Source organism: Monodelphis domestica, chromosome 2 (assembly GCF_027887165.1).
Source record: "Monodelphis domestica isolate mMonDom1 chromosome 2, mMonDom1.pri, whole genome shotgun sequence".
In the NCBI taxonomy this organism is placed as follows: domain Eukaryota; kingdom Metazoa; phylum Chordata; class Mammalia; order Didelphimorphia; family Didelphidae; genus Monodelphis; species Monodelphis domestica.
Genome location: NC_077228.1, coordinates 313557193 through 313575131, shown reverse-complemented (window position 1 = coordinate 313575131; position 17939 = coordinate 313557193). Strand labels below are relative to the sequence as shown.

The following is a 17939-nucleotide window of genomic DNA, read 5'->3' as shown; positions in this document are numbered from 1 at the left end:
AATAATAGAGGTGATAATGGGCATCCTTGTTTCACTCCTGATCTTATTGGGAAGGCTTCTAGTTTTTCCCCATTGCAGATAATATTTGCTGATGGTTTTAGATATATAATGTTTATTATTTTTAGGAAAGGCCCTTCTATTCCTATGCTTTCCAGTGTTTTCAATAGGAATGAGTGTTGTATTTTGTCAAAAGCTTTTTCTGCATCTATTGACATAATCATGTGATTTTTGTCAGTTTGCTTGTTAATATAGTCAATTATGTGTATGTTTTTCCTAATATTAAACCATCCTTGCATTCCTGGTATAAATCCTACCTGGTTATAATGAATAGCCCTCTTGATCACTTTCTGGAGTCTTTTTGCTACTATTCTATTTAAGATTTTTGCATCTATGTTCATTAAGGAGATTGGTCTGTAGTATTCTTTCTCTGTTTTTGACCTGGCTGGCTTTGGAATCAGTACTATATTTGTGTCATAAAAGGAATTCAGGAGAACTCCTTCTTTGCTTATTCTGTCAAATACATCGTATAATATTGATATTAATTGTTCTTTGAATATTTGATAGAATTTATTTGTGAATCCATCTGGTCCTGGGGATTTTTTCTTAGAGAGTTCTTTGATGGCTTATTCAATTTCTTTTTCTGATATGGGGTTGTTTATATATTCTATTTCTTCCTCTGTTAGTTTAGGTAATTTATATTTTTGTAAATATTCATCCATATCACCTAGATTATTTATTGTCATATAATTCATTTACCTCTGCCCTCCCTAATTTGTTAATATATGACCTCAAGTATATAAATTTCCCCCTAAGTCATATTGTTTAATTTCCAAATAATTTTTGATTTGCCTCTCCATGCACCCTTACTAATTATTATTTTCATTGCATTGTGATCTGAGAAGGTTGCATTTATCCTTGGGGTAGTTTTCTGACAATGAGAATACATTCGTAACCTTTTCAAATGATCACTGTGGCTCAGGTAGGTAATTTAGTGGACTGAATACGAGATCTAGAATTGGGAGTTCTTTAGTTTAAATCTAGTCTTAGATGCTTCCCATCTATATGACCCTGAACAAGTTACTTAAAGCCCCATTGCCTAACCATTACTGCTTTTGTGCCTTGACATAAATATAGTGTTGATTCTAAAATGGAAGATAAGGATTTTTTTAAAAGAACATTAAAACCTTGTCAAGCTCATGCCATTAGCTAATGGTTTGATTCTTTCCTGTTCCATTCAGTGGAAAACTCTCAATAAAAGTCATCTAATATATAATATATTAGGTGATTTTTCCAGTTTCTATTTGCACCAGTGACCCATTAATGATTAAGTGAACAAGGTGCTTTTGTCTAAATAATAATTGTGAGAGGGAGGTTAATGAGTGCCTCAGCAACCCTGTTACAATTAGACCACTTGTACTGATCATATCATTGCCCTCAGCTGCCTGTGTCATCATGGCTTTCCAGGAAGTCATGCATACAAAGCCTCAAAATGACCTTTGAAGGTTAATTTGTAAAGGAGGCAACTCATTATTTTTCCAAGATAACATTCATTTTTAGGCATACATATGAATTTTGTCTTCGGTGGAATATTTGAAGAAATATCTTCTACTTAAATGCTCTTAACACACCACCACATCATCCATAAATGGACCATTAGGATGAACTGATTATTTCACTTTCACAAATAAGCTTTGGTATTCAGTTATGTTGCATTGATGCACTATTGATGGGACATTTATGATTGATATTTGAAGTTTTATTTTACAGAATTTTTAAATTCACATGTTATAAAGATGTTTGAACAAAAACATTTTTACTGTGATTGTCCATTTTAATTTGTTTTTGCAATTTGAGACTTTTACTTATCTACCCCACCAAAAATGTTACAATTTTCTTACATCATTACTCTGCATTTGTGTTGCACACATTTTAATTTCCCTGGTTTCCTTCATCACCACTGGCATATATATATATATATATATATATATATATATTACATATATATATGCATACATGTTGTAAGGGTTAAAATAGGGGTTTTAACAAAATAAGAGAGCAGATTCTAATAATTTAAGTTTTAATGAGAATATAATAGAGTTTTAAATTAATATTATCCTTTTAAACCAGAGAAAACTTCTAGCAGCTTTTAACAATTAATAATTTAGTTTAATTAAAATAGAAATAGTAAAAGAATATAATAAAGAAGGGAAAGATAGAAAAAAGGAAAGAGAGATTACCCTATAAATATACCTAAAATTCCTAATAACTACCTCTAATTCTCTTCTTAGGACAGCTTCTTCTTACCTGGCAAACATAAGGCCTATCTAACCTACACTATCTATAAATGATTCGCTAACTACCTAACTCCCTACACTAATAGACAGCTACCATTCATTCACTCCTTCAATCAGTTTTCTATAGTAGCTCAAACTGTCAGTAGCCAACTGACAGCATATCCTTGCCTAAGAGATAGATCTCCTGCTCTCTTGAGAACCCAGAGGCAAAAAGCCCTTTAAAGGCTAAAGCCAAAAGCCCTCTTGGTCACCTCAGGTCCACCGTTATATTACAGTAACTAAAAGACAATCCACATTACCAGCAACCAACCTCCAATGATCAACTCATGTCCAAAAGCCAGGTTCCCCACAACTGCCAGCCCTAACTGTCAGCAACTGACCCACCAACTCTCAGCAACTGAATCTCCTAATTGTCAGCAACTGACAGCCTGCAACTGACACTCACTCAGCAGTGGGCTCCCCAGTTCCTACTTCCTGACACTTTGGGTTGGTTAATTCTTACACATCTCAATAGTAAGAGGACCTCCATGTCGTCCATTAAATTAAAGAAATTAAAGAATTCCATTTTACAATGCTTTATCATTTTGGGTTTTTTTTAGAGATTATTGAATGAGGTTATATTTTAGTTATGTATTTTAAGGAATTTTGAAAGATTCCAAAGTGTAGAAGAAAGATTCCATCTTGCAAAAATACCATTAAAATGTGCTTTTCTCATCCAAATGTAACAATTTTAAAAAGAAAATATAATTACTTAATAATAAGCACACGATCTCACATACTTGTAATTTTTTAAACAACTGAAAAACAGTAAAAAACATATTAAATTGTTGAATATTGATATTAAAGCTCACTTGTTCCCTAAAAACACTCTCATGGAAGGCTACTCATAAACCATGTATAGATTATTCACATGTTATTTATATATACATATATCATATATGTAAGAAAATGGGGAAAATGTTGTTTTCGGCACGTAATTCAAGTCGAGACAGATTTCCCTATGGATGGTAATATCCTTGAATTCTCTAGATGTTCCTCTTATTGACTCTTGTTGTTTGAGGATGAAGAGAGAGACAAAAAGATATTCAGAGACGCAGACATGTACACAGATAGCTCCATATTTGGTATGTAGTAGGTATTTTATAAATACATTTTAATTCCTACAAAATGTTTGTTTGTATCATGGCACAAATCTGATAGTTTTATAGAAATGTCCTAAAAAGCATTTCACTGGTTCCTCAGTTCTTTAAACATGAGGAACCACTGAAATATTTCACCAGTGTCTTTTCCTCATTGTAGGGAGATCTTCATTTTCCTGTAATTTCATATCAACCTTAATAATCTACCTCATCCCTAACCCATGACCCGAAAAAGTGGGGCCTGAACTCTCCAAGTCCTCTGTTAAAGAATGGAGCTCAGCTAAAAACATCTCTTCATTTCTCTCCTATATCCACTACTTTGAAACTCCCCTGATTTTTCCAGCATCCTCCACCGATTGAGTATTGCCACTCTCACCCTTCACCTTCTTTTCATGTTTTGTGTCCTTTCATTAGTTTGCAAACTCCTTGAGGTCAGGAACTGTTTTTATTCATGTTTTTCTTTTATGTCCACAGCACTTAGCCTAGTGCTTAGTTTATTGTAGGCATTTTATTTTATTTTTTCACTGTTGAAAGTTCATTTCAGTGCTCAAGGACATAACTCCACCCTCTTGTTTAGATTGAAAAAAATTTCTCAACTCAAATTGTATTTATTATATAAGAATTCACTTACTAGGCACACAAGGAAGATGTTCCCCTTTGTGGAAGCCACTATACTATATTGCATTTCTCTATCATTTTCTCTCTATTTTCTTAATAGTTAATACAAATTAATAAGAATATTTTCTCTGTTATAAGAATAATCTCAGTAATACATGAAACAATTCTTTCTTTTTATTTCTACAAATTATGGAACAATTCTGAAAATACAATACATAAATTCTGCTTTAGAAGGGTGGATTGAAAGTGGAGAAATTGTAAAAGACAAATTGGAACTGGGGAACTATTTCAAAGGAAATGTTAAAGGAAAAAGATGCATCATTAAATTAATCCTATAGAAGTCTCTATTTTTCTTTGTACTACAGGCATCCTTTGTGAAATCAATATAAATGAATGTCATCTGTCACCATGCTTCATTGATTCGACTTGTACAGACCTCATCAAGAGATACAAATGCCACTGTCCTCATGGATACACTGGTGAGTAGTGCTGATTGACATTGCACATACCAAAATACTCTTGACTAATTTGCTTTCACTTCTTTTTCATTATTTGACTTAGACTAATATTTCATTTGAATTGAAAACTTGGAACATCTACTCAATTTATAAACTAACTGTAATGAATGGGAAAATGGAGTCACCCCACCCTGTTTACTTTGAGACTAAAGAGTGAAAGAGGTGGGATGGAGTCAGAAGATGGAGGGGGGGGGGATAGATTGATCTTCCCCTCCCTTCCCCTAGTGAAGACAGCACCAATTGTCTTTTAGAGGGACAGAATATGTTCTTTCAGAGACTGAGTTAAATATAAAGTCAATGACTGAAGTTGACTCTCCCTCCTTGAGGGACGGGTATATAGCTTCCCCCCCCCCCCAAACTTCGATTCTCTTCCTGGATGTTATGAAGCAGACAACTTAATCTAAAAGGAATAATTCTTTTATTCTAAAGGGACATACAAGACAGGGAGAATAGGGCTGTTGAGTAAGGGAAATGGGAAGTGTTAGATCCCTAAGAACTAACAACTCTCTCCAAAATCTCCCCAAATCCTGAGGGTTCAGCCTATCTGCCTGACCCTCCTTGGTCAGTTGTGATCTCTTTTCTGATTTCTATCTGTCCTAGTTGTAGCATGAAGTTCACAGAATAACTTTAGGGGATAGAGAGAGAAGTCTTTGGGTGGATGGCTTTATAATAAAGTCCCATCCACTCCTTTTATCTTCAGCTGGATCCAAGGCATTTGGGTTCACTAAGAGATGGTCACTGCTCAGAAGGTCTTCTGTCTCAGAGGTTTCTCTTAGACCAACCAAAGAGGAGTTCCCAAAGAGAAGTGAGTTCATCTGTCAGTTTTCTCCTCAGTTCTCCTGAGTTCCTTCCTGGAATTCTCCATCTTCCTTGCCCTTCCTCCACTGGGATTGCTCTTTTTCCATGCTGGATCTGATTTCTCTCTTACATACATACATACCACATAGCATATACCAAAATGCTCTTGACTAATTTGCTTTCTCTGCTTTTTCATTATTTGCCTTAGACTAATGTTTCATTTGAATTGCAAAACTTGGAACACCTACTCCATTTATAAACTAACCAGCTGAGGACAGATTAAGTCATAGGGAATCAGGCTTTAAATGTTTCCACACCCAGGGAAAATTAGTCTGTGCTTAGTTATTCAGAAAGGAGTTGGTACAGCTTGTGATAAGGAGAAGTAAATGGACACTGACAGTAATATATGTGGAATTTTATTTGATGAATTTCTTCTTCCATCTTATCACCAGTGTTTAAAGATACTTGTACAGGTTGCAGAATTTTGAAATGACACTTGCATATCTTTCTGAATATTTTATTATTTTTCCAAAGGCTTAAGATGTGAAACAGATTTAGATGACTGTGACTCTTTTCCCTGAAAGAATAGAGCTACTTGCATTGACCAACCTGGTAATTACATCTGCCAATGTATGACTCTGTTTAAAGGTAGCGAACACACAGAGAGAAGGAAAAGCAAACATAATTAACTCCAGAAAGCATTTCTGTCACTTGTTTTAACTCATTTCACTCTTCCAACACATTATTAGACCTTCATTTTCTTAAAGTCAGTCTTTAAAGTGACCAACTAATTATCCCTAAGACTGAAATGGGTGTGAAACCAGCTTTGTTGGTACCTCCACTGAAAAATTTGCACTTTGTATTTAGTGATTGGCTAAAATAAGGCAAATTAAATATAGAAGAATAAGTAAAAGTTATATGACCATTAATTAATACTATTTAAAATATTTTCTCCTACCTCAATTACAATACAGTAGTAATTTCCTAGACCTTCTCCTCCTCTTTCTCCTTTTCCACTACCTCTTCCTCCTCCTCCTTCTCCTTTTCACAAATATAACAATAACTATTGAGTAAAAATGCTCTAATTTATACCATTGATGAAAAAGTCAATACAATAAATTATTGTACTCATTTATGTATTAAGTTTATAAGGACTCTTCCCTGTTTTTTGGAATATAAGATAAAATTCCTCTTGAGTTGATAGTTGTACTATATATATCACTTATCTAACAGGTAGAAATCCAGTATTTTCTCTCTTTTTAGTTAATCTTCCAAATCTCTGTTAAAAATATGTTTGGGAAATAAGAAGTAAGAAAATACAGAAGTTGGAATTTACACAAAAACTTAAATCAAATAGGTCATAGATACATCCTCAAAAGATTAGAGCAAAGACTGAGAGGAGAGTATTAAAATGCATCTCTACTTAGATCATACCAACTTGAAAGAACTGAATATTTAGAGGGGGAGATAGGAGTAGCTCTGAAGGCAGCTGCACATATATACCTGAAGCATTGTACATTACCCCCTTCATGACAGGAGTGAGGAACCCTAATAAGAATTGTGTTTGATTTTTTTTAAGTTAAAAGATAAGAAAGCTGTAAAATGACAAACCACAAAAAAGAAACACATAGAAAGTTATTTTGATGATAGTGATGAACAAAACATAAACTTTGAAGAAGATAACAAGGTCAATACCAGTGTATCCAAAGCCTCAAAGAAAGATATAAATTTGTCTTGAATCCAAAATGAATTATGGTCTATTGAAACAAATTGCATAGCTCTGAATAAAAAAGAGATTTTAAAAATCAAATAAGAGAAGTAGAAGAAAATTTTGGAAAAGCAATGAGTGTGATGAAAGAAAATCATGAAAAAAGCATAGAAAGCTTGGTAAAGGAATCATAAAAATATAGAAGAAAATAGTACTTTTTAAAAAAGAGTAAGACAATGAAAGAGTAACAAAAATCCACTAATGCTAAGAATTCTTTTTAATGGTATAATAGGCCAATGAGAAAAGATGTACAAAAATTTTCTGAGGCAAAGAACTTTTTAAAAATGGAATTGAGTGGGCAGCTATTTGACTTGGTGGATTAAGATCCTTGTTTAGAGACAAGATGTCCTGGATTTGAATCTGCTCAGACACTTCTTGACATATTTTCTGATCAAGACTTAACTCCAGTTATTGAGCCCTTATTGCTCTTCTACCTTTGAACCAATACACGGTATTGATTTTAAGTGAGAAGGTAAAAGTTTACAATTTGTTTTACATTAAAAAATACAATTGGTTAAATGGAAAAAAGAGGTACTACAGCTCTCTGAAGAAAATAATTTGTTAAAATTTAGAATTAGGAAATTGGAAGGTGATGACACCATGAAACATCAAGAAAGAATCAAAGTGAAATAAATGAAAAAAAATATAGAAGAAATGTGAAATATATCACTAAAAACAAACAACTTTGATTGAGGAATGATCTAGAAACTTTGAGGGACAAAGCCTGGAGGACATGCCAAGATTTGCATTCCACAGCAGGGGATGGTGAAGGGGGTTTGGAATCTTGAGGAAAGAGGAGATTCTAGGGAGAGACAGTTGATCTTTCTCTCTTGCCTGAGGAAGCCAAGGGTGACAGACTGATGAGAGATTTCTCTCCTGAGCCATACAAAATCCCTCATTGATCCTAATCACCATTTCCCCCAAAGACACCAAGAGTTGTGGCAAACCTGAGAAGAACAGCATCAGAAGATCTCACATAGCTCCTGTGATACCCTGAGTCTGGACACTGGCTTTGCTGTGCTAAGACCAGGGGTCACCAAATCCTGAGCCACTTAGAGACCAGCCTGACAAGCCTGGGTCTCTCAACTTTGGGGGGAGGGAGAAAGATATTTTTAGAAAGATAGGGACTTTCCTTACTCTCTTTCCTATAATCTCCAACCTGCAGGCATCTTGTTTATCTTACCCTTAACCACCATTTGTTGGAATAAAGTGTCAGTTATCTTAAATTGACTTCCTTTGTCATATTGAAGGGGGAGAGAGATGACTTCTCTCTTTTCCCCAAGGGAAAAGGTTCACCCATTAAAGTTATTAGAGGGTAGTAAAGGCAGTGTTGGTGGAGAGACCATCTCACCCTCCTACTTTCTGGGATCATTTACTCTTTCTCCATTATACCCAAACGAATCCTCTAATGCACAAACAAAAATACTGCCAACCTGAAAAATAAATTCAGTGGATATAATGCAAGAATTATTGTATTACCTGAGAGCTTTGATCAACAAATTGACCTGGGCATGATCTTTCAGGAAATTATCAAGGAAAACTATACTGATATTCTACAATCAGAGAATAAAATAGGAAAAACAAATCCACCTATTACATCCTGAAAGAAATCCGCAAATGAAAACTACTAAGAATATTATAGCCTAATCCAAGAACTCCCAGGTGAAGGGGAAAATATTGCAGGCAGCTAAAAATAAATAATTCAAATAACATGGAGCTACAGTCAGGATAACATAAGATTTTGCAGCTTCTACATTAAAGGATTGTAAGGCCTGAAATATGATATTCCAGAGAGCAAAGAATCTAGTAATACAATGAAGAATCATTTACCCAGCAAAACTGAGTACAATCCTTCAGTGGGAAAAATGAGTATTCAATGAAAAAGAGGACTTTCAAGTCTTTCTGATGAAAAGAACAGAGCTGAATAGAAAATATGATTCTCAAATACAAGATTCAAGAGAAGTGCAAGCAGGTAAATAGGAAAGAGAAACCATAAGAGATTCAATAAATTAAACCATTTACATTCATACAGGGGAAGCTGATATTTTTAACTCCTTAGGAGTATACATAGACAGGGCAATGAAGTGAGTGAATAAAATGGGATTATAGGAAAAAAATAAAATTAAGGGATGAGAAAGTTAAATGCATTAGAAGATGGGAGAGGTAGAGTAGTGTTGATTATCTCAAATATAAGAGAAACAATTGAACTTTTTCAGTGGAAGGGAAGATGGGGGAGGTAGGGAAAGAACACATGAACCTTAAGCTTATCAGAATTAGATCAAAGAGGGAAGAATATATACATTCACTTGGGCATAGAAATCTAACTTACCCTATAGGAAAGTAGGAGGAGAGAGGGATAAGAGAAAGGTGAGAGGCATACAAGACAGGGCAAGAGGGGTATGTGGGGGGTCAGAAGCTTCTGAGGGCAAACTGGATAAAAGTAGAAAGAATAGAATAAATGGGAAAAATAAGATGGAAGGTAATACATGGGAATCATGATGGTGAAAAATGCATTTTTTATAGTCCCTTTAATAAAGATTTCATATCTCAAATACATAGAGAAATGAGTCAAATATATAACAATATGTCATTTCCCAAACTGATAAATGAACAAAAGGTATGAACAGGCAGTTCTCAGATGAAGTAATTAAATTTATCTATAATCAGGTGAAAAAACATCTAAATCACTATTAATTAGAAAAGTGCAAATTAAAACAACTCTGAGGTAGCACTGAGATTGGCTATTATAATAGAAGAAAATGGCAATAGCTGAATGGGATGTGGGGAAATTGCCACAAAAATGCTTTGTTGGGGGAATTGTGAACTGATTCAATCATTCTGAGAACAATCTAAGCTCAAAAGGTAAAAACAAAACAAAACAAAACAAAACAAAACAAAAAAAAACAGTACATAATCTTTATGCAGCAATACCATTACTAGTTTTATATTTAGATAAAGCTCTGTTCCTGGTGGGAAAGAGTCAGAAAGTAAAGAGATATCAATGGAGGAATGGCTGAGTAAGTTCAGTATATGACTGTAATGAAATACTATTTTCCCATGAGAAATCACAAGTGAAGATTTCATAAAAACCTAGAAAGATTTTCAGAAACTGAGGTAGAGTATATTTAGCACAGTGCCTGGCACATGATAAGGCTCTTTATAAATGTTCTTTGATTTAATTTCAAGAGGATATTAAACCCATGAGAGCTAAAGACCTTACCAGGAGACAATGCTGAGTAGAGAGGAGTTTTTTGAAACAAAGCCCAAGGGTAAAAGCAAGAATAGAAGGTAAAACATATTATGTCCTAGCAAAAGTGATAAAGGAAGAACAAGAATATTAGTAGGCGAATGATAGTACTATCTGCGTATTTCAATAATAATTTAATAGTCATTAATATCAAACTAGCTGGATTGCCAACATTGCTTTTTCTCCTAAATAAAACGTTCAGTCACCATTTAGATTAAAATAAATTTACTCAAAGCGAAATGAATCAAATGTATAACATCAGTATATTCAAATTGTTGGAGCGACCTTAGCCAACTGCTTCTCAGTCTCTTCTAACATCAGGCCTCCTTATAGTAGCAGTGAAGGGGGAGGTCACTATAAATTCAAGGCCATTTTAGGGAAATGGTTAAAGAGCCTTGGTTTCACAGAGGTTTCACACAAGGAAGAAGGAGAGATTTTTTTTCCTCCAATATTCAAGCTCCTCAATTAAGTTCGGTTACTAATAGTGAATTTCTTCCAACTTTTAGCTATCAAGGCAGGTGATCATATCTACTTCCTTATTGACAGACCCTGTGATCAGCTTCTCTCTACTTAACTCTTTCTAAGACCTTGGTGGCCTATCTCAGTGGCAGCCTGAGGGCAGTCAGTCCTTGGACAAAGACACACCTGATTTTTTTACATGTTGGCCTCCCCTCCCCACTCTACTAAAACTTACTTCCAAGCTGCCAATATAATCGGATACCTGCCTTCTGTCAGACAGAAAAAAATAACTCAAAAGTCAAGAAGTGCTAGATCTACTCAACTAGAATTTCCCAGAATCACAATAGAATCACCTCTATCAGTGGTGTTTCATGATACTTCCCATCCCTAGGGTTTTTCTTTTCCATATGCTTATTTTCTTTTTTGTACTTAAAGAGCAGAAAATTGCAGGAAAAAATAACTTTGCAGCCACCTCATCCCTTACCATCATTTTAGAGGTAAATAAGGGCACAGAGTATTATGACCTTTTTGCAACAAGTCTGGTTTAAAAGAATTCTAGTTTTTGACAGGCTCTCAGTGTTCATATACTCAAACAATCCACTACAACATGTCAAAAAAGTTGTCACCCAGTCCTTGCTTGATGTTATCCAGTGAACAGAACCTCCCAAAGCAACCCAGTTGATTTTGGGATAGCTCTGATTTTTTTGGACATTAAGCCAAGATGTGTTCTCTTTGTGATCATCATTCATCATTCCTGGTTCTGAGTTATATTATCAAAGAGAAACTATTTAGTCCCTCTTCCATATGACAATCCTTCAAGTGGTTTAGTAATATATCAGTAATACTATTTATATTTAATCTCAATGATTATTTATTATTCAATAATATATTGGCACAGAACTTTACAAATGATTAATAGCTATTTAACTATGAATTTTATAACATTTTTATGAGGTAGATATTATAAAATCTTCATTTTACAAATGAAGAAACTGAGACTCAGAGAGTTTAAATGAATTTCCTTTGGGCATTTAGTCAGTGATCAACAGAGGACAAATTTTAGACTGGAATTCCTAACTGCAAGTTTGTTGTACTTTACATCATATGTCTCTAAAATTAACTAGAATTCCTAAAAAGATCTTAAATTTCACAATGCTATAACTTTCCTAATCTTTTCAGCCTATATCTCAAATTCAGAATATTTTAGATGGGTCAGGTATCAAGATCATATACAAAATTGCCACATAGTTGAACAACCTGAATTTATTTTCTGGATAGAAAATTAAGAATCTCAGGTTTTCTGTTTTTGTTTTTGTTTTGCATGGTGAGTGAAGTAAGGTTTTCTTCAACATGGGGAAAAATGAGTGTGGACACAACTACAGGTATTTCTCATTTTAGATTGTTGCTGAATATAAAATTTTGTTACAATGCAGGACAGAATAAGAAACTAATAAACTGTCATAAATTAGTGTTTAAACCATTTGGGGTTAAACAAAACATAGATAAGAAAAGGAAAATTGTAAAACAGTTTTGAGCAACCCCCTTCTTATCTATTGCATCTTTAATGACACAAGCTGCCAAATGGGTTACAATTAAGATAAAAAGCAAAATTGGTAATTATCCATTAAACATGTTTGCAAAAGAAACTAAACAAGGAAGAAAGACAGCTCAGCAAAAGAAAAATGCTTAAGTCAGTTGAAATGTTAGAACAATAATGCAGTTCTCTGGATAGAATACTCTATTATGGGAGCACATAATTAGAAAACTGATTTAAGTACAAATTTTAAGTGCTTGTGACAGGAAACGACTAGAGTGCAGATAATGGAACAATTACTTTTTCAGCATTCAAAGGCCATATCTCAGTCTTTCTTGAGTGAGGGCTCAATGCCAAACTACAGCTGCTCTATAATTAAATGCTCAAGCTATCTGCCTATGATTAGACTGAACACTACTAGAGGGCAGAGATTTTGACTAAATCTTCACAGCATACCATAAATACCTTCTTTTTCTTGATTCAGTTCAGTTTTAGATCATTTTTTTTTTTAACCAAGGTGGCAACATTACTTGGTTTAAACCCCTGCCACTTAAAACAGATATTTTTGGTTTTAGGTAAACTAAACTAAGTAGATCATTCAAAAGTCATTCCTGTGCATTTATTGTCATTTTTTATACCTCTGATTCCATTAGTATGAGTTAATAAAGTTGTCAATTCTTTATCAAATCATACTGACAAACTATTTAAAATATTTTGTCTTTGAGAGTCGTCTAGGATCACTGAGAGCTTCAATGACTTGCTCAGGGTCACACAACTAGTAGGTCAGAGACAAAATTTGAATATCATATTTTATGAATACAAAGTCAGGTTTCGATTTTCCATCCTATCCTATCTATTTTTACTAAATTATCAGAGCATTCTCCAAGTGAAAAAGGTATTTACCCTTTAATAGTTGTGGATTTTGTCTAACACAATATATAACATTGTAGGAAAATAGTTTACTAGGAGCTCAAGAAATTACCCATTTTCTAAAGATATTTTAGATGCTTTGCTCTGAATTTCCCTGAATCACTCATGACTTTATTGAACTTGATTTCAAAAGCATTTAAAATATGCATTTCTTTCAATATGACTTCATTTGACATTTTCAAATACAAATAGTTTCGGTGTTATAATAATGATAAGACTTCATGCTTAAAATACTGCATCTTCATCACTTTTTTCCCCCAGTTTTGTTTACCTAGCTTCCCCCAAATCCCACCTTCTGTAGGAGGCCATTCCTAGTCTCCCAAGCAGCTAGTAACTTCCCTCTGATATTTTCTCCCATGTATTTTGTATGTCTTATGAATACAAAGTTATACTGGTTATAGTTATTTTTACATTGTCTATCCCATAAGAACATAAGTTCCTTGAGGGCAATGTATTTTTAAATAGTTTTTGTGCATTTTGCTTTTGTTTCCCTAACATTTAGTGCCTGGAATATATTAAGTATTTGTTAAATGCTGATTGACTGGCTGAATGAATGATAAGGCAATGAAATATCTGTAATTACCAAATTCCAAAATCATATTTTATGCTTATGAATATATAAAGTCAGTTCTTATTAATTTTGATTACATTTAACTTTACAATGGACAACATGTAAATCATTTTGGATAGGAAGTGGTTAACTTTGCACCAATTTTTTTCTCTGATTTTTCTTATTTAGAAGGATTAGAGAAAGTGGTAATTTACCTTAATTCATTCCACTCTGTCTTTATGTTCCCTAAGCAGTATTTAGCAAACTAGCCACAGCAAAGGATGAAATCACTCACTATGGTATTTTTCAACCAGCTCTTGCCTTAAACACAGAATAACTTACTTTATTATTGATCCAGCCCAAACATTGACAACAATGATGGATGGAAAGATAGGAGAAAGAAAGAAAAATAAATCTGAGAAATATAATTTACATATGTGTGTATATGAATAAATATAGATAAATATATGTGTATATAGACATGTATATAAATATATATATATAATTTGTTAACCAAGTTAATAATTATACTTGTGGCATATTCAGGATTAAACCCTGGAAAAAAGACAAGTTATCCATTTTAAAATGTTATAATAGAGAATGGAGAAGAGTCTATGCCCTTGACTAATTATATAGGCATACATAAAATATACATATATGCACATATTTTATATACAAATAAATGGCATATGTGTATATACATACACATATACTGCATTACATACAGTTCTACTGATTCATGGAATATAATGATGGTTTGTAGCATAGACCTGTTTTTAACTAAGTATGTGATAACTCCTTAATGGTCTATTTCTCTTAATTATTCTTTTCAGGGTAAAATTTTGAGAGAACCATTAGCATCTACTTAATGCCCTAAGTGAAAAATATCTGTAACACACCATGAAGTCCCAGCATTGAACTTAAACTTTGTTTGCTATGTCACCATCCACAAGTTATATTTCCTGTCTGTACCAACAAATATTAATTGAGATGATCATTAAGAACATATCCTATGATTATTTTAATGAGAAAATAAGACATTTGGATTTTTAAAAATTACATATCTACCATGTTCATAAAACTGTTAGTTGTCAGAAAAAATCTGGATAATAATCCAAAGATTAGAAACCACAGCAATGAAAATAACAATAGTCGGATTCATGTAATATTCTATTATGACTTGAGAAAAAAATTAAGTGTGTGTATATATATACATATATATATATATGTCTGTGTGTGTATTCATATTTTTCAAATTTAACTTTCAATAATATATAACAAGTACTACTCTTTTTGTTTGTCACAAAACTTCTACTCTAACAGTTAATTTTAGTGTGTAAGCAACCATTGTACCAGTAGAAAACAGTCTCTGTCATATTCTTCCAAGACAGAAGGCTTTATGTGCAGTTTTTTGTGACAGATTAGGTCTAGTATAATGATTCATCAATAGTAGTCTGGCCAATAGTAGGTAAATTCTTTGCATGTAACAACCCAGAATAAAAAGGAAAAGATAAAAAAATGGAAAAATATACCAACTATCCCTTAGTTCTACATATCCTTCCTTTATTTATATATATATTTGTGCGATGATATAGAGTGGTAGAAACCACAGTGCATAATAAATTTATGAACCATTCTCTAGAATACAAAGTGATTAGAATAGATTATAATGCTTTGAAAGTTTATAAAGTATTATTATCAACTCTTTTCTTTTTAAGAGTATGAAATTCTTTACACCTATTACACAGTGATTTAGAAATCATATGTTTACAAATGTGTTAGTGGAGAAGAGTTTTTATGTAATTAAAAAAATCACCTACAATATAAAATTCATTCTTTAATTTAAAAATTAACATATAGTGAGTGTGTACTTTTCTTGAATATTACATTAAAATGGGTGATGTCGAAGTACTTTGTATTATATTTTTATGGATGTACTTTTTGTATAATGAATACAGTGATGCATAGCACTATTTAAAATATAGTAATGGCTAAGTACTGCTTTTTAAATGTTCATTTCATGCATAATATTCATTGATTTTCAATTTTATGGTGTGCACAAATTTACACAGTAAAGTCTATTATATTGTTGGATATCATCTTTCAGAAATTACAAACTAGCACTTTTCTTGAATCTTTAATGGAAAATAACATTTCTCAAAAATCTGGTAATATTGCATAATGTAAATCTAAATAAAAGAAAGAAAAAGTTTAGGTCCTTACTTAAAATGTAATCATGGCTTTTACTTATTTTTCAAGTAAAAATCTTCATGCTTGTATCCATAGGCTTTTATCTTCTCTATTCAGCTTTACTCCAGGCTTAAATGCACTTCCCTTTAATCACCTCAACTGAGGATTTATGCTATGAAATAGATAGAGCTAATCATCTGACTGATCAAGCTGATTGAAAGCTTAGAGGTACACCTAACCTTTAGCAAGGTCATGAAATTTGACATTTTGGAATATTTAGTCAAATAGCTGAAAGATAATTCCTAGAATAGTATTCAGAGCTGAAAAAAAATGTCAAACCTGAAAACAATTGAATATTTTCCCCCTATGACTTGTAAAGTCTGACTGAAATAATGAATATTATTAAATGGAATATTAAGTGACTTAGAAAAATAAAGAACTAATTTTAATTTATCTCTGACAATCATAGATTTTCAACTTGGTATCTATGAAATTCTTTTTGTTGTTTTAAAACATAGTAATCACATTATAAAATAATTGTTTATCTTGTCAGTTCTTTACCCTTAATTTTATGCATTTACAGACATTCTGAAGTTTCCTTAGATTTCACCTTGGATGCAAAGGCATATATGACATTAAAAATATGTTAGGGCTCCTACTTTAAACTACTCTAGACCATTCATACTGAAACTTATTGATGCTTTTGGCATTTAGCTGGGAGTTAGTAAAATTTTTCCCTGAGCACAATTTGTAGTCAGAGATTGTTAAGTAGGGCTGAAGCTTCTCACATGAATATAACTTTTAAGAAGGAAAGTCTTAAACTCTTGGCTCTCATTCTTTTCTGAAAACTAACATATTTTCTCTCAGACAAAAGTATCCTAGCTCTGATTATATAATGTTTCTCTGGATTATAGTTTGTGTGCATTTCATTTACTTACACTTGATATTTACCAGTTGTTTGATTTCATCTGCTTAGGGCATTCCAGTGAAGTAACTTCCTCTTTCAATATAGATCAGCACCTTCTCAGCAATTTATAATTTTATAATCATAGTTAGTTACATTGAGGTACTGAGAGGTTAAATGACTTGACTGAACTTGGACCTGGAACTTTCTGACTGAAGCCAGTGTTCTGTCCACTGTATGATATTTCCTTTGTAACTTTTAAATTTATTTCCATGCAATTAAGAAATTTATTAAATTCTCAAATAGAAAAATGGGGAAATGGATATGCTATGAAATAGAAACCTACAGACTCCATTTAGACAGTTTAGGTAAAGTCATAAAGCCAAATTTCTCCATGTCAAGGTAGAAACTTAGATTTTATTGGAAGAGGGTCAAGTCCTCCAACAAAAGTATTGTCTTGCATGTATTACATTGTCGGATCCTGGCAAGAGACAACACCCAGAGGCTGAGAGCTATTTTATATAACAAAATGACATATCACAAGACATAACATCATATAGACCTCATTTTAGAAACAGTTACCCAATTACAAAGCTGATTGGTTAGTTCATTTCAGAAAGCCCACATGACTAAAGACACAGTCAAGTCAAATGACCATTACCTCTCTCTCTTCTGATCTGGGGGAAAGGATGATGATTTTCAAACAGGGAATGGTGCAAAATGTTTGTGCCATATTGGGAAATTCAGATAGTCAGCATCTCATGATAAAGGGAAGTACAAACTTGGGGAAGGGTTAGAAATCCCTTTAGAAGCAGTTTTTATGTTTTAGTTAGAAATCCTTGTAAAAAGTATGAATTCCACTGATGGTATTAAGATTCTAATGGAATTTATACTAATCACTTTAGAATCACAATACTGATTATCTTAAACCTATCACTATCACTAAAACCCAACCAAGTATAAGGAAGTAGGGGTCTTTTTTCCCCAAAG

The 17939-nt window shown here is 33.0% G+C and overlaps 1 protein-coding gene across 3 annotated transcripts in view; it reads left to right on the top strand.

Moving 5' to 3' along the window:
* Positions 1-17939, top strand: part of EYS (eyes shut homolog) — a 743667-nt gene that overhangs the window by 455384 nt on the left and 270344 nt on the right. For all 3 annotated transcript variants that reach the window (XR_008916582.1, XM_056818439.1, XM_056818440.1), the window contains exon 5: positions 4417-4530. Coding sequence is in view for 2 of the 3 variants with exons in the window: in XM_056818439.1 (XP_056674417.1) it covers positions 4417-4530 (114 nt within the window). In the remaining variant the exon portion in view is untranslated. The remainder of the gene's footprint in view (positions 1-4416; positions 4531-17939) is intronic.